Genomic DNA, 18735 nt, shown 5'->3' with positions numbered 1-18735 from the left:
CATTGTAAAAGTGGCTAAAATGTTTAATTTTATTTTTTGCCATGACATTTGCCTGGCTCTATGGATAGCAATATCAGTCTGTTGGTCCAGACTGAAATATCTTAACAACTATTGGATGGAATGCCATTAAACTTACTTACTTACAGACCATAGAAATATTGCATACACATTCACGTTCCCCTCAGGAACTTCTCCTCTGACTTCTCCTGTAGCATTATCATCAGGTCAAAATCTTTGTCCAATTATTTGGTTTATGACCAAGTACCTGCTAAACTAATGGCATCAGCCTCAACTGTACTTTGCGTTTTGTACTAATTACCAAATGCTGCCATGCTAAAAAGCTAAACTAAGTTGGTAACCTGCCAAATGTCATCATATTTACACTTCCATTGTAAGCATATTAGCGTGCTGATGTTGACAATTCAAAACAACACTGCAAATACAACCTTACAGAGCCGCTAACTGAGCCTTAGACATAGTCTTGTTTTCATATCACTGCATATGAGTGTTTGTAAATCCACATAAAAGAACAGAAGATGAAGAGATAAAATGATTTTTTTGGCACACGAGAAAGATAGAAAGACATTGTTTACAGTGTGTTTGTCGTTTGTCAGTGGCGTGTTTGTGTCTTTGCAAACATGACAAATGACACAAGTGTCCAACAAAGATTGCAACCGTCAATGTTCATGTTCAGCTGTTTTACATGTTAACATAAGTAATAATAACAAGTAATAAAATGTGTGTGTCTTACTTCATCTCCAGGACCTCCTCCAGGTGTTTCCGCCGCTCGGCCCGCAGGGAGGTCAGGTGACCTTCCTTCTCGGCCAGAGAAAGTTGAGTTGATGACAGCTTAGCTTTCATCACGTCAAGTTCCTGTTTCACCCTTTCCATGGCAACCAGCAGGTCCTCCACCTGACACACACACACACACACACACACACACACACACACACACACACACACACACACACACACACACACACACACACACACACACATTGTAAGACATTTTAAGGATGACTTCTACTTTATCCAACTTCTGTCTCAATCTGATATTTTAAATTCATATTTTCCTTCAACTTTTTAATTGGCAATTGCTTAAAACAGATATTGGCATTAATGTTTGTTTGTGTGTGTGTGTGTGTGTGTGTGTGTGTGTGTGTGTGTGTGTGTGTGTGTGTGTGTCTTGCTCTCTCTCTTTCTCCGTCTATGCGTGTATAGACATATAACAACTACTGTGCTTTTGAAATGATTTAATAATTTGTTTTTACAAGAGATGCTCAATTGCAGAACATCAAACGTGTCATTTTTCTTCTCCATGTTTTCGTTCCTCGCCGTTGTTAATCTTTCTCTTCTCTGATATCTATTTGATCTATGTCTCTCTCTGGCTGTATATCAGTTTGTCAGTTTAATGTCTCTGAGGTCAAAGTGTCGAGGTCACTGTGATTCTCACAGCCCGACAATGACTTGGCCTGCCACTACACACACACACACACACACACACACACACACACACACACACACACACCTTCTCTTTGGATCTACTTTTAAAGTTATTTATTCCCTGTTTGTCTAAAGTGTTTAAGTAAAAAGATAGGAGAGCAAGAGTGTCAGACAAAGAGGAGCTAAGAGAGAAAGAGTAACGAAGATAAATGTATTTCCTCAGAAAAAATAGATGGCATCAGCAGAAATAAAAAAAAAGTAAAACCCATGAAGATGAGCGGAATCTGAAAGTAGCTCCTGTTCAGAGAGAAATGGGGACCAAGACAAATAAGAGTCTTGTGATTAGAGTAAAGAAGCTCCAAGAAGGAAGATCTTTCTCTTATGTCTTGCCGTCATTACTCTCTTCCAGACTTATGTAATATTGGGCAACCAATACAACAACTTCCCCATAATCTTCAGGTTGTTAATCTGAGAAATTCCAAGCTATCTTCTGCCTCTACTCAACCACTATATGCATTTGAAGATTGTAGACATTGGTGGAGTTTACAGAGTCTTTCCCTGTTGCTATTTCAACAAATATTCTTTTACATTTCCAATTGGATTTTCACTCCTTAAAACATAGGGCTGAGATAGAAAATGTGAATAATAAAGGAATAGAGACAAATAATACATCATATTTTTCCAAAGTCATTACTAGGTACAGAAGGTTTGCCATAATGTTAGCATGAATGAATGAATGAACAAATCAATGAGTCTGATCCAGATGAAGAAACCTTTTGTGCACCTTTCAAGAAAGCTTTACCAGTTTAGCTACCAGTTTACCGGCACACTTAAAACGTACCAGAGGCAGTAAATAAAGATTTGCCTTGTTGTTGTTTACGAAAATAAAAATGTGAAAAAATGTGACGGAGTGAAATGAAAAAAAATAAAACAAAGATGAATGGTGAAGACATGAATGATGAAACGTACAGTAAAAGGCTGGTGAGTGAGGTTTGCGATGATTGTTTTGTTACCTTTGACCACCTAAAGCCGGCTGTGGTGAACTCATGCATTGGAATGTTAGAGAGCTGCATACAGAAAACAGAGGGATGGAGACAGTGAGAGGGGAGAAAAAAAGGGATACAAAATGGTGGCAAGAGAGAGTATGAGACAGAAATATAAGAGAGGCAAGGAAAGAGAATGAGTACAGAAAAGGGAAAAAAGCAAAGGTGGACATAGGGAGGAAAAGATGGATACAAAGAATAGGCTCAGGGAAGAAGGGAGAAAGAGCATGAAAGTAGGAGAGAGGTGTAACAGAAGACAATATAAAGAGGAGGCAAATAGGGCATTCAAATATTAGGAGGAGTAAAGAGAGGGGGAGATAGGATTGAAACAGCAAACATGCGGGGACGAAAAGCAGAGAAAAGAAGAGAAAGACAAAAGTTTTAAAAGTGCTCAAGTGAAAAGATAAACTGCACAGCAAAAGATGAGATAGAAGAAGCAAATGAAACAAATGCTAAGCACATCAAAGAGATAACTAGATAAAAGAAAGTGCAGACAGAGAGCAAAATACTGAGCGGTCAGAAACACAGGCAGCGTTAAATATGCAATGCAGACAAGACAGAAAGAGAAGGAGAGAAGGGGAGAAGGACAGATAAATGAAGACAGGGGAAAGGAGGAGAGAAAGGCCTTTGGCCGACATCAGAGATGTAGAGATTGAAGGATGGAGGGATGCAGGGAGGGGTGAGGAGTGATGAGGCCCGGCTGGAGAGAAGGAGCTGGAGGGGAGGAGGACTGCAACCCCTTCACACTTCTAAATGTTTGTGTGTGTGCATAAGAGTGATTTCAACTTCATTTTAAGAGGAAGAAAGAAAGAAAGAAGAAGGTGCACTGAGTTCAAGAATTAAAATAGCTGGAGAAGAGAACGCCTGTTTGGTCAGATGTAATATGTCATACTGTTGACTCATTTCTCTGTCACACAGACAGACAGACAGACAGACAGACACACACACAGACACACAAACAAACACACACACACACACACACACACACACCTTTCTTCAGAAATCACACATACTGTGACTCATGTCTAGCAGAAAAGGTTTAGTATATTTTTCTGTGGTTTTGGTCAACCAAGTTTGCCAGACAAGCCCTATCCATGGGACAGTCCCACACACACGCACGCGCACACGCACACAATATGTAGTCAGGGTGTGTGTGTGTGTGTGTGTGTAAATGTGCCTGGTTTGGCTGCATTTGCATGTGTGTGTGTGTGTGTGCCAACACTATAATAAGCAATGTGTGTGCCTTTGAACAGGCCGTCCTCATTAAGGGAGGAAATTGTCTCCCCCTCTGTCATCATTTTATAAATCATTATGTGAAAGGCTAATTGCAGTGACGCAGTTGTAAAACGGGAACACAAAAATATTTATTTACAATTTACTTGTGTATATAGAGCCACATTTCCAGTTAGAAAACCAAAGTCGCGTCCATCTGGCTCCTGCTGAATGCTGTGTTGTGCTGCGCCGGTGCGCTGTTCAAATAGCAGTTAGCCCTTCTTTCCGCCATGTTTGTGTGTGTACGGTATGTGGAACGTCGTCCTGTGTATTCCTATCCTCTCTGTAAGTACCACATGCACACGTGCGTGTGAGTCTGCGCTGCAAAGGCTGAGTTAGGGTTGTTGATGTTGGGTGAGGACTCCACTGAGTGCTTGGCTGCCATCTCCACTCGTTCACCGCACGCTGTCCTTCCTCCTTCACTGAAGCATTTTAACACGGGGACGCTCTCCAGCACCCTGCCCTGGCCTAAATGGCCTCAGTTTTGTCTAATTAAAGCTGCCACTTGTAGCATTTTCAAGTATTTCAATATATTGCTGGCAAATTAAATGTGAGAGCTTTGTACAATTACTGTATACAGATTAAGCAACAGTCAACTTCAGGAGGATAAACATGTTTTTTTCTTTACTTGTTCCAATCTTTGCTATTGTGAAAACCTGGGGCATGCATGATCTCTGCAACTGTGTCTTTGCTTTGTGGATTTGTAATTAAGCCATAGGTTACTACTAGATCAGCTTGTTTGACCAAATTGCTCCAGGAACTATAGAACCATAGGATCTAATCTCAGGAACTAAACACATGCTGTTCTTTGTAGTTACTGTGGACCTGACCTGTAGTAGTGAAATGATGCAAAGGAGACCTTCAGAGGTGGAAAAGGAGACTGTAAACTCCAGGGTGCTTGTCTCCAATCCAATCTTCTGAGGGTTTTATGGTTATCTATTTCTGCTTAAGAAGAAGGCTACATAACAATGATAAAAACCAATAGCAAATAGCAAGCTTTGTTCTCTCTATCTACACTCCATCTAACCCATGCCCATCTTGCTTTTTTTGAGTACTCTGCAACGATACAACTGGCAACTATTGCTTGTTTACTATATGAACTTAGCTGCAGACAAGTTGTAGCAGCCACAAGGTTTGCGGTTAACCGATCAGTGACGATCAGCTCTGCAAAGCCTGCCCCGAGAGTTCCATCAGAATGTACTAACCCCTGAGCGGGGAATTTTTCGGGACCAGAAACTATGGCCAAGGAACTAAATTTAGATCCTTGCTCCTCCCATCTAAATTCGAGGTTAGGTTCCTGAGATCTTGAAATGGTTGCTGGGCCCACTAGAAAGGTCTTTGCAGAGAAAACTGGCAATATGAGACCATCTATCCTCCCAAGAAAAATGACAGAATCAGTAATTTCAGTAACTGCTGCAAAACAACATGTTTACATTCAAGTAACAAAGCTCTCTAGCCGCTCTAGCTACAAAAGTCTGACTTAATTTTTCCTACTTCCTATTTCTTCCCTAGTCGTTCTCTTACCTCTACCATGTGGTTTTCATTATAACCATGATGAAACTACCAAGTAGTAATTTTAACCCAAACCATGATCTTTCTCTAAACCTTACCAAGCTGTTTTGTGCCTATACCTAACCAAACTAACCATACTATTGTCACATCATCAAACTGATGTACTTTTCCACAATCATAAACTGTACAAATTACGTATTTTGTTGTTTAATTTGGTGAATTAGGGCTACATTTGTGCAAAGGAACGCATGTGAAACGTTTTTTTTTGCATCAAGTTCCCACAGTTGAATATCCACCTCCAAAATGCTATTTTTTTTTGGTTGCATCATTAACTCAAGAGAAAAACCCAAGCTGTCGTGTACATCATTTTAAACATGTTTTCCTGTAGCCCCTTTGAAACTTCAGGATTTTGACTAGAATTTGAAATAAAGTTCGGTGAGTTTGAACGATAAAGGTCCGCACACGGAGCTGTAGAAAATACATTTGTTTTGTGAGCCTTGTAGAATCTTTGCCAAGAAAGCATAATTAACTATTTGCCTCCATCTGCGCATCATTTTTTCTATGACACCTGTCTATTTTGAACTTATTCTGCTGTGGCATCCACTAACATTAACCATGGAGGAGGGTGTCAGCAATAAAACATGTGTTTGCATGCCAGTCTTTATGTGTCTGTCCAGAAGTAGCCTGGTAAGTAAAGGCCAGAGAGGACGGCCAACATTTAGAGGCAGTAATAACAATGGAGTCTGACCGTTTTGCCAACAGCTACAGCGGGCCATGTTTTCTCAGGGCAGTTTTCATCCTTACAGCCCACGCTGTTTTTTCCCACTTGTCAAAACCCATCTAGGCTCTGAGGAGCGTTACCCATCTCTATGGCCTCGTTAAGTCACTGGTACCCAAGGGAGCGACACAAACACACTCCCACTGGTCTGAGGTTGAATCCACTAAACCTTTCCCTTCTGAGCCTCCCTTAACACCGCTCTGAGCTTTCCCACTGTCTTACTGTAGATAAAACAGATTACAAATTGGAGTGGTCGGGCTCGTGCGCCATTAAAGAAAAAGCTGTTTGTGTTTTCTGGCTGAAGTAGACAAAATACATGCTGTTCTTAAAATAGGGATGTATTTACATCTCCCCCAAATGAGGAGTGACTGGGCAAACACACACAGAGCCACACCTGAATGAGCTCAGTTGGCACAGGGCATGTGTGTTGCCGCTACCATTAGCCCCTACTGGCATAGCAATGTTTAGCTATGTCAGAAAGAGTTTTTATGTTGCCGTAAAGATGTTTGTCTGTGTGTGTGTGTGTGTGTGTGTGTGTGTCCAAATGTCCCAGAAAGACAGAAAAATGAAGGAAATCCTCAGAAGTGAGGACATTTTTTGTATTATGTGAACCAAAAAAGTAAGTGATAGGGGTTGAGTTTAAGGAAAGTTTTGGGTCACACATTTACTGGTTTATCCTTAAACATGCAGTAACACACTTATGTGTATTTGCTACTGAGAAAGATGGTACCTGTTTCTCGGAGTGTGTGCGTGCCTGCTCCTCCTGGGCGAGCACCACCTCCCTCTCCGCTGTGATCTGAACACTTTCCCTCAGCGCTTCCTCCAGCTCCTCAATACGCTCCTCCTTCAGACGGAGGGTGTCCTACAGAGAGAAAGTATGAAATGTAAAGAGAGGATAAACTGTTGTGTTATCCATCCAAAAGTGACGCAAAATCACAAATGCCAACCTCATGGTGCCGCTATAAGGAAAGTCAGTGGATCACCAAAGTCAGTAGGATTCATCATCTGGGATTGTCTGTACAAAGTTTTATGGCAATCCTCCAATAGTTGTTGAGATATTTCAGTCTGGACCAAAGTGATGGACAACCATCCTTAGAGCTGCTAGCATGGCTAAAAATGCCAAACATGTGATTGGATGGTTCCAGCTTCTCAAATGTCAGAATTTGTTTGCTTTATATCATTGCAAGTTGATTATCTTTGGGCTGTTGGTTAGATAAAACAATCTTTTTAGGTCTGGGAAAATTTGATGACCAGTATTTACTATTTTCTGACATTTCATAGACCAAACATATGCGTTAATTGTAGCCCTAGATACTTGTAATATACAATATCTCTTATTTCTGTCAGTTTTCTCATCCGGGTTTTATGGGGTCTGATAATATTATTTTAGGGAGGCTTTTAATTTAAGCCTACACTAACCAGAAAATCAATTGGCTTACTCACATTCAGTACAAAACCTTCCTTGATCTTACATCCTTCATATTTGACAGATTGCATATTACCAAATTACATCAGTTTCCCATAACAGCAGCTTTCCCTGTCACACTCCTGCTTGAAATGTCCCTAAGGTTAAAACCTTGGACACTTTTTTTTTTCCAGTGGAAAACTAGAAAAAGCTGCAAAAGACTTCAACAATCTGATTTCCATCTGTCTCTGAGGACTGACTGTCAGGAATTCCCAATCACACATGAAGCTGTTTCTAAGTAAAATGACAACATGAGCTTCCCACCAATTCCACAAAAAGATTTTTTTTTTTTGCCAGGCTTCTTGGTTAAATTAGAGTTAAATGAATAATAATAATGATGGAGATGGAGCGGGAGAGAGAGGATGAGACATTACAGTGGCGATGAACAAACCTTCCAGAACATCTCCAACACATGTGCTGTGAATTTGAGTCCTGCTCCAGATCCAACATTACTTGGTGTCTAACTATGCACACTGAGATGGACTTTAATTGGATTAAATCCTCTTATTGTGTTGAATTAAATTTACGGTCAGAATTATACTCACATTCCATTTACAGTCCTCAGTGCTGGTTATAGTATGCATTATGCAGAATTTCTTACAATTGACACACACACACACTAGTTATGGTTGTAACCGCTGTGGTCTCATAAGTCTGACTGACTCACATAGCTATCAGCTCATCTCCTGACCACATGCGTACACATAAATGACAACTTATAAACCCCTTAAACCAAAGCTCAATCATAGCACAAGCACACACACACGCCCACGCCCGTACACACACACACACACACACACACACACACACAAAAGAGTGTTTTCATCTGTCTCTAATAAGAAAAGCAACTGAGCTTAACGATTACTGGAAGAGGAGGATGGACGAAGAAAGACAGAAGAAGTCGGGGGAAGTTCAAGGGAAATCAGGAGGGGGAAAAGGAGAAATTAAAGGTAGCATTTTAAAACCCACAGCATCCACTACATAGTTTGTGTGTCCCTTATTTCCCCGCTTATCACCTCTCCTCCTCACCTCCTTTCTCCCCTTCTCCAACAATTTTTTGTTTCCTCTTTTCCTCTCCATCATCCATCTGCTCTCCCTGTCCATCATCCTCTTCAGTTACCCCCTCTCACACACTCCCTGAGCGAGAGCTGCATGTGTGTGTGTGTGTGTGTGTGTGTGTGTGTGTGTGTGTGTGTGTGTGTGAGAATGAGTGTGTTTGACATTGCCTCAGGCCACTTCCTGTCACAACTGTCACGTTATCATGAAGCATTGTTGTCACAGCAGAAAATATTCAAGTTAGGACGGAGAGAAGGAGAGAAACTTTTTCTGTCTCACGTTTTCCTGGCCATCACACTTCTTTAACTCCCAGCTTCCTCCTCTACCTTCTCCCTCCTCTTCCTCCCTCCATACCTGTATCTGCTGGGAGCTTTCATTCAGATTGTCCTCTCTCTTCTTGGCATCCTCCATCAGCTGGGCGTTCCTGCTCTTCTCCAGTTGCTCCTTGTGTTTCAGGTTGGCCACCTTCTTCGACTGGTCCTTCATCTGCCTGCACACACACACACACACACACACACACACACACACACACACACACACACACACACACACACACACACACACACACACACACACACACACACACACACACACACACAGAATACAACGTCAAAGTCAATGCATCACCAACATACCGTACGTTTTGACTTCTCTTATTATTTAAGGGGTGGATTTTTGTGACAAATTAGATTTCTGTACAATACATCTACACTGGCAATTGTTTTTGCAATTAGTTGCCTTAGTTTTCATTAAAAGTGATTTGGTTTTCACTGCTTATTGCCAACACTGACTGAAAAAGTGTTTGGAGTTCTATGCTAAACGCACACCAAAAATTAGGCGCTGTCTATGGCGGTGGTCTACTTAGAAGATAGAAGATAATTGCACACAAAGTTCCAATGAGTTCTTTGCATCACTAGCATTTGGACCACAAACATTTAATACTAGAAAGTAGGTTGAAAAAATATATTACAACATTAATTCTACGCCCCTAAGACTACGTCTAAAAAATGTCCAACTGTCTCAACTTTAAAAAAAAAAAAACAGTAATCTAAAAGTAAGAGGTTCAAGGAAAAAATGGGCCTGTATGCTTTTGGTCACTTAGAATATGTCACAAAAAAATGCACAATGCCTCAATAAAATAGTGCGTCCATGTGGCCTCTCTAAGATGCTGAACTTACAAGCTCAACATTAAGTCATTCCTCCTCTCTTTTCCCCTGTTCCCCTGAAATAAGGCAAACCTTCAAAACGTTTCTCAGTAATCTAACTTGAAGAAGGCAGTATTACTTGCCTTGACCGGTGTCTTACATACCATATCTCAAGATTGTGTCTAACACGATCTAAATTCAAACCCTAAATTAGGAAAGTCCTGAATATGCCAATATACCAGCTTTAACAGTATTAACTACCATCTCTGACTGCAAAAATCTGCCACATCAACCCCACAGGTACGCTTACAAACACAAAACAGCAAGAACCAAACTGACTGTATTCACAATGCTGGCAGGTCACACAAGTGCAGCTGATATTCAATATATAAAGTCAAACCGCTTCCCACCCAACATATTCAACACACGATGTCTGTTACTGCCATTAAGAAGATACTGCAAGGCACTCTGATTAACTTTTCGGTGCAATACAATGCCGTAATGAAATCCCCTAGGGCCAATCTAATGTATAGAATTGTACAGGAATTCAATAAAAAGCTATGAATCAATGACTAGATGACATTTCAGATTTCTCCACAGTGGGAAGCATGAAGGTCTTTTTGCAGGATTAGTTGGTGTCGGGAAGCAGAGTCTAAATCATCATCTGGGGAATGAAGGAGAGATTCCTCATGGGAGTAGCAGGGTTGGGAGATGGAGAAAGGGTTTAATCCCTGTTTAAGCTGTTTGAAAGCCATTGTGGATCTGTCACAGACCTATCAGCTATCACAGCAGCTTGACTTGATCAGGACCTTTCATTCCTCTCGTACACACACGCACAGATGTGGACTAACCCAAGCTAATGCCAGTAAGGTTTAACAACATCGACTGAATCATAGAACACAGATGAAAGATAAGTCAAACACAAAGGATTTATATGTAAGCATGCACACATACTGGCACATATCCAACAAAAGACACTTGTAAGACAAAACAAAACTGCTGACGAACACATTAGAAACTGACCAAACTAAATAAAAGTCATTCTTTTCGCTCTGTATAAGTCTGAGTCTTTTGTATGTTTGCATTCTTTAAATGCCTGCTCTGTGCAAATGTTTATGCATGTGTGTGCGATCCCGTTAGCATAAGTTTTTACAGGCTCCTAGATAAATCAATTTTCTTCACTTCCATTGCTGCAGCTGCCAGTAAAAGAGCAGAGCTCCAGTGATGAGAATCCACAGCAAACACCAGCAGCAGAGCGTGTGCACTCATGGGAAATCATTTTTTATGAGCCATACTCTGCATATTTTGTTCCCTATGGTGTAAACAGGTTCCAGTTGTAACATGACCTTCGACCTTTGCCTGTGCACCACAAAGCTCTGAGCATTTGCAATTCTACAATCTCAGTGTGCTGTTTTACTTATTTTATTTTTACTGCTTTACTCCTTTGAGTGCAATCTTCAGTCTAAATTCACAAGAGTATAAAGTTTTGTTTACATCTAGTGATATACATATTCTAGTGTCGAGATATTTTATGACACTCCCCCTCTCTTTCATCTTTCCTGTCTATGTGAGCCATAAACTATCTACTAAACTAACCTAAAGTAATGCGAGTTAGCCATCAAATGGCTTTTACATTAGTATCACTGCCAGAAAAGTTGAGAAATTATATTGGCAGAGGATGGTAACATAAAATCCTCTATGTGTTTGCTAAAAGGTCCAGGGGGCCCAATTCCAAACCGTCTAGAGAAATTTGGGAAGCTGGAAGAAAAATTGAAATGTGGGGAAGGGGCCAAAACTGCTCTGGATCACCTGGGCATTCAAAGCTCACAGAATAATAATCAGCATGCGTGTGTACATGTGTGGCTTCTACTTGTATTGTTTTTTTCATGCATTTTAAAGGCCTACATGTGTACCCTATTGCATCATTATCACATCCAAATTGGGTTCAAATGTTAAACAGGAAAGCAGATGAAGTAAGCGTGGAGTCAGACTCATTATGGAGGGTTTTTTGTTTCCTTTGTTCCGTCTTGATTTCAGTTTGCACCCTGAATGTGGGATAAATTTGAATATTTGGGATCAATTTTGTGCTCTACGCCCTGTGTAAGTGCGTAACAGGTCATAAACAGGCAGGAATGTTCCTATTGGAGGTTTTCCAGGAAGCTCCAACCATCTGGTTAGCTCTCTGAGGTTTCCCCCCTTCATGCTACATTTACTGCACGTATGTGAGTGTATGTGCATGTGAAATAGACTTTTAGTTTGCAATGTTTCCGATTGATTCAACACTCACCCACCCACTTACACACACACACACTCTCTCTCTCTCTCTCTCTCTCTCTCTCTCTCTCTCTTTTGCTAATGCTAAACACTTGTTTTGCTCCAACCCCACTTGTTTGCCTGTATCACTTTTCAGCACAAAAATCATTTGCATGGACAACTATCACGCACTTGCATCAGACCCCGGCGAGTTTGTCCTCCTCCTCCTCCTCCTCTCTCTTCTCATTGGAATTTCTTGTTAACTAAAACCAACACTGATCGTACCCCCCACTTATTTGCCCTTTTTTTGCATTTAGCATTATAACCATTTGCATTGAAAAGTAATCGTTGAATTGCATCAGACCAATGAACAAGGACAAATGTACAGTGCCTCACCGCTCCCCTTTCCTATCAGTCTTCTCCACACTCACTCCCTCTCCAAATGCAACATTACGCTTTCCTTTGGCTGAAATATTTTCATCAGACCATGGACCATTTCTTCTGTCCTTTCCTCTCCCTGATTCCTTACACTCCCTCTTTTGTCATGTCCATCTCCTGTGCTTTACTTTCCCTCTGACTCCTCTCCTCTACAAATATATCGTGGATCACAGGCTACTGCAAAATTCACTAACTTTTAGTTTTTTGTTTTTCATCTCCTCAATTATTGTTTATCATCTGTATATAAATCTAATTTATCATGACGTTAATCATCTGTGATACTGAAGTAAAGTGTCTTTTTGTGATAATGTAAGTAAGATGTAAGTTTAACGTAATAGCAGACAGCTGACATAACAACTGCCCACAGGAAATCACAAATATACCTGTGTACTTTTAAAGACTTTTAGTCCTTGTAACTGGGTTTATTATATACTATGCTAATATATACTTTATATTATATGATAAGCACAAGACTAAAAGGTAAAAACGTATGTAAGCATTGATTCAAAACCTCCTTATTGTGCACTATGACATTATTACTCATTATATAGTATTACTCATAGTATATGTGATGTCAGTTAAACTCTTGAACCTTCAATCAATTTTTTTTGTAAGCTGCATTAAATTTAGAAAAAAAAAAAAAAAAAGTCCACATTAGCATCACATATCAACAGTATCTAGTGCCTTACCGAAGCACATGGCACTTATATTGAAAGTATTCAAACCAATAATGATGTTTACAGTACAGCTAGATAATTACATCAAATGCATATATTCTACAGGCCATATGCATAGTTTCCCATCCTGATCTAGCTTATCATACCTTGATATCTTTAAACACTTTGGGATGTTCTCTATGGGGTAGGATAGCATATCATATTTAATATTAGTTTTATATTATTATGTAACTATGATGTTGTGACAATGGTTCAAATTCTACTGTATAGCATAAATCATGAGTCAGCACCGGCCTTTCTTTCCATTCCATTTTTACGCTCTATCCTGGTCAACAAACCATAGTTTAAAAAAAAAAAAGTTGCAGTTGTGAATCTACACATTTAATTAAACACTAAAACACTTTCATTACTCTTGTTGCTTTGAGAAGCAGAAGTTGCTTGGTGAACTCGATGGCTCGGCTCAGTGGAGGCAAAGTGCCATTTGAGGCGGTTTTAATATGTAAAATACTTCCTTCACTCTCCCTCTGAAATCACTTTCAACAACTGCTGCAAACCGCTAGACGAGGAGGAATCACAGGAGAGTTCACTTTACCCACAACGCTGTAAACACGATATACAAATGTGCAGCGAAACCACGTCTACACACACACACACACACACACACACACACACACACACACACACACACACAGTACATAAAGTACACACATACACAATTATACACTCACTGACACACCCTGCAAGAGCACAGACTTACTAAAACTGTGCTGATAGCGGGCAGCACACGCACACACATAGTCGGAGCTGTCAACTGCTCCAAACACAACCTGCTTTGTATTAGTCTCTTGGTCGGACCACACACAAATATTTGAAGCACACACACGGATGTGCGTGCAACTGTACGTAACATAACAACATGCATCCACTTTCCAGCATTTGCACAGAAATACACACATGTACACATGGTGGCACACACACACACCAACGTATTTGTTGACAGCACTTTGAACTGCCTACATTTTTTTTCAAAACCTCAAAAATACCCTCATGTACTGACTGTACACAAACACACACACACACACACACACACACATAGAATAGCCTTCATTAAAACTTAAAGCTGTAAAAGTGCTGGCAGTAAAAATGAAAAACACACACACACACACACCCAATCTTATAAACTTCAGTAAACTTTAGTGTCTCCAAAATAAAAACTTTTAACCTCTCTTACTAGCATGCTGCAGATATTCAGGGACCCACATTAAGGTAATATTAATATTACATTTGGAGTCCTGTATAAATATTTGATCAGAAATGCTCGGGGGCCTCGTGTATGTTTACTGCACATAGTTCACCCAACATTAACATCAAGGATTTCCTTTTATCCATTTGGAATGCAGTACTTCTCTTGAAAATACAGGAAATATTGGTTTGCTTTACTAAGCCCATAAAAACTATAAAAGAAAAAAGAAAAAGAAAAAAAAGATCAAAAACATAATAGTCTTGCCCACTGTCGGTGCAGAAGAAAACTATATAGTACAAGGAGGACATTTTGGAGGAATAAAGAAATAAATACTTATGTTGTTGTTTGCAGAATGACTGTTGAAAATCCCTGAGGTAGAGAGAGAGAGAGAGAGAGAGAGAGAGAGAAATTTGTGAGGTAAATAAGAGGGTAAGACCCATGTAAATTTGTGCAAACTTCCACTGTGTGGATTACTGGAAACTAGCTGTAAAAACCACTAAAATACAACAACAGACAGAATGAAATGTCCTCTTTAATAGCATCTGTCCTTATAAAAATGTATCATATTTACCCCAGATTTTAGAACTAACCACACACAGTGTTTAAATAATAGTAATAGTGTAAGCATGTGACAGAGAGCTGGAGTTGATCTTGGCTTTGTCTTTGTCTACACGGAGATCAACAAAGTCCCAGAATTAAACACTGACACTCCGTTCTTTAGCCTTATATTTATCTTTAGATCTGAACTCTAGATTATATTGTAGATGAGCGAACAGAACAAGAAGACTACTCTTATTATGCTGCAATACAGTATGCTGTTAATGCATGCAGTGAAATACTGTAGCATTCCTTTAGCCCTCGTGTTCTGTTTGGAGTTCTGGAGGCCTCAGGATCTTTAACAGCTCAAAAAACTGTTACATTAATAGCAACAAAACACATAGGTTAATATAATAATACTACAAAGCAAAGCAAAATATAAGAAAGTAATCATTTACATTATAAACTGTACTGTAGTCAATGTGTCTATTTTCTGAATACTGATTTTCATTTTCCTTCAGTACTGGAAAAAAGTCTGTGTGTGTGTGTGTGTGTGTGTGTGTGTGTGTGTGTGATTGCGTGCGTGCATGCATGTGAGTTAATTAGTCAGCAGTCATCCCCACTGTCGTGTTTTCCCCTATTAGCTGGCAAAGTCTTTCTTCACGTGTGTTTGTGTATGGAAGACAAAAACAACGTGCATGGGTCTGTGATAGCGTGTGTGTGTGCCTGCTTGTTGTCACCCATTAGCTGACAAACCCCTGCACCACCTCAATGCTCAGAGTCATACGGGACCTCAAGGGGATCACACACTCACACACAGACAGACACACACACACACACACACACACACACACACACACACACACACACACACACACACACACTGCAATTCCTTTTTAAGATACAGAAACCTTGATGTCAGACATTTGGCAGTGGATGAGGAGTTCCTTAGCTCAAGATCAAAACAACCAGAAAAAAGACAAGACGAGAAAAAAAACACAAAAAAGGACAGAAGAATAAAGTCTTCTGTCATCTACCAGACAGCAATGCAATGCTAACTTTTTCTTTTGTTTATTTCCCCCTCTAAGAGTTGAATCACAAAACACCAGAACAACAGCAATGAAAAAGCTGACAAGATGGCAAGGGGAACAGTGGCTCTGGAAGATGAAAAAGAAAGAAAGAGCCAAGAAGGAACTGGAACTGGGGAGACATTTAAAGCAGAGAGCACAAAACACTCAGACCACCAGATTTATGCAGGAAACAGAAGGGACAAGTGGTTATTATGTGGTCGATCACAATGTGTAGGTCAGAGAAATTTTAATATGACTTTGATATGTCTGTTAAAAAAGACCAAATTCAGACTTTTTGGTTTTGCATGTTGAAATCTCATTACAGAGTCACCTTCTGAGTGCAGATAGGAATATTCCAAAAAGAAGAAGAAGAAGGACGTTTTTAATACAGGAATATGGACGATGATTAACGGTGCCATTCTTGAACCAGGTCATGATTTCTGAAAAGAGACATTGCTGTTGAGTTTTTCAAATGTATTTTTTCAGCGCTTTGAGCACCACAGGCCAAGTGCCATCTAGTTCCACTACAGGTAGATTGGAGAGCAGGCAGACATCTCTACGGCTGATGTCTCCAACACTGGTCAACTTACACCAAAAACATTCTAAGATGAAAAATATGTATTTTTGATTTGGGGGTGAACTGTATCTTTAAGGAAATAGTTTGACGTATTTACTTTCTTGACAAGAATAAGATGATACCTCTCTGTTAAATATGAAACTACAGCCAGCAGCCAGTTAGCCTAGCTTAGCATAAAGACCGGAAAGAGGGGTAAACAGCTAGCCTGGCTCTGTCCAAAGGTAAAAAGATCCACCTAGCAGCACCAATAAAGCTCACTAATCAATACATTATATCTTGTTTGTTTAAGCCGTTCAAAAACTGAAGTGTAAAAAAGACAAGTTGCGGTTTACTGGCGGTTATTTGCCGAACTATTTCTTGGCTAGGAGCAGCGACTTACAGGAGTCTCCGCTGATTGCCTGGCAACCTGATCAGACCATAAAAGACTGTGAAACATTGGTTGAACATTTAAAATAGTGTCTGAACTGTTTAGCAAAAGTATGGCAGGAACAAAACGTGGAGTGATTTCTCTGTAAAAGCCACAAAGACAGAACCCGAACAGAAGTAAGGAGAACTGAGCAAAAGTTCACAGCTGTCCAACTTAATGATGGCGATACATCGCTTGAACATTTTTCTTGTTTGCTGTGGTAGCCTGAAGTTTGAACTTAGTGCTAGTGTCGTGACAAGACTATAATGGAGGCAGAAAAGAAACAATAATGTTTCCTCTTCAAAGAGGCAGTGATGTGGCAGAGAAAGAGAGCGGAGTGAAAGTCAAGGTGTCTCCTTCAAAGACAGACAGACATGATGGGAATGATTAAAAACAGAGTTTATGACAGAGTGAAGGAGATGAGAGAGTGTCTCGATGCAAGGACAAGAAGTGTGACAACGAAGGAGAGCGCGATGAGAGCAAGAGAGACAGTGATGGAGGAAGAAAAATAGGCATGCGGTACTAACCTTGAGGCAAAACTGGGTAGAGCAGGAGACAGCGTTGCATTATAAAGATAAAAAAGGGAAAGAGAGACAGAGAAGGAGAGGGAAAAGTGAGAGGGAAGACAGGAGTTGAGTGCTAGGTTAGCCAGCTTGATCACTTTTCAAAGAGGAAAGAGATGAGAGACAGAGGAGCTGACAGAGAAACAGCTAGAGAGACATAATTAATCATAGAGCTACAGCGTGCACATAAACAGGGAGACAGGCATGACCAAGCAGACAGTCACATGGACAGGTTAAATGCAGGCATTTCATCTTTGAGGGTTATGAGAGGCCTCCTCACCTCACATGACGTCTACAAACATTTAAGGGCACACACACACAGACAAAACTGCAATCACAAACCGTAGAAAGTGAGCAATTAGCCAATCAAAGCAGGAGAGCATGCTCCCTATGAATGATTTCTTCTTCAAAGGTTTTGATATTACAGACGACTTCTTTCGCTTCCCGCAGGGGCCACTTGAAAAGCGCTCAGCTCGTGGATTTGTGGTCTCCACATTGTGTAATCATTAAGATATGAAATTTGAAGAAAATTCCCTTCCTAAATTGGTTGACCTCGAAAGAATTCCACACAATCACTCCTCATGTGTTTGGTTGAACTGGCAATGCTTAAACTCCAGGGTGAGCTTATGCCTGGGAACGCACGCTAATGACAGCGTGCCAGAGACAAATTGTCCATTACAGAACAATATAACACACAATAAACTTCTCTAATTTCCCATTACTCAGGTTTATACTCTACATCTCTCTAAACCGCCTTCATTTTTCTCTCCTTTTCTTCTCCTTCCAGTCTTTTCTGTCAGTTTCATTTTCTGTTTCTCTCTCCCCAACACGTCTCTTCTTCTTTTCTTTCCCTCGCTGTCTCCACCCGTTATTTCATTTCTGTCTCCTTGTTTTTCTCTCTCCACCACCACCTTCCTTTCCCTCTTTCTTTCCCTCTCTTTTTTCTCCTTTTCCACTCTTCTGTCCAAATCCTTTATTTTGGCCATCAAGCCAGATTTTCAGCTCCATTTCCCCTCAGTGTGAAGTCACTCAGTCTGCTCCAATTACCATCTTAGTTACTGAAATAACCTGGTACCATTACAGCTGGATTTAAACTAGAGGGGAGGGGCAGAGAGAGGGCTGATTTTTACACTTGTTTAACCCACATTTGATCATTTCATTTGTAATGTTTCCCCTGCTCACTCGTAGCCCGGGGTTAGCCTTGGTGCCAAGCTAAGAGTTAGCCACAGGCGAATGTATCCTCCTCTGTCATACCTG

General features: G+C 40.4%; 1 protein-coding gene across 3 annotated transcripts in view; it reads right to left on the bottom strand.

Moving 5' to 3' along the window:
• Positions 1–18735, bottom strand: part of LOC114550210 (ELKS/Rab6-interacting/CAST family member 1) — a 121388-nt gene that overhangs the window by 55117 nt on the left and 47536 nt on the right. For all 3 annotated transcript variants that reach the window (XM_028570825.1, XM_028570828.1, XM_028570826.1), the window contains 3 exons: positions 8924–9059; positions 6779–6910; positions 752–912 (listed from right to left, as the gene is read on the bottom strand). In XM_028570825.1, coding sequence (XP_028426626.1) covers positions 752–912; positions 6779–6910; positions 8924–9059 — 429 coding nt within the window. The remainder of the gene's footprint in view (positions 1–751; positions 913–6778; positions 6911–8923; positions 9060–18735) is intronic.

Source organism: Perca flavescens, chromosome 23 (assembly GCF_004354835.1).
Source record: "Perca flavescens isolate YP-PL-M2 chromosome 23, PFLA_1.0, whole genome shotgun sequence".
NCBI classification, from domain to species: Eukaryota; Metazoa; Chordata; class Actinopteri; order Perciformes; family Percidae; genus Perca; species Perca flavescens.
This window is presented reverse-complemented; position numbering and strand designations above follow the sequence as displayed.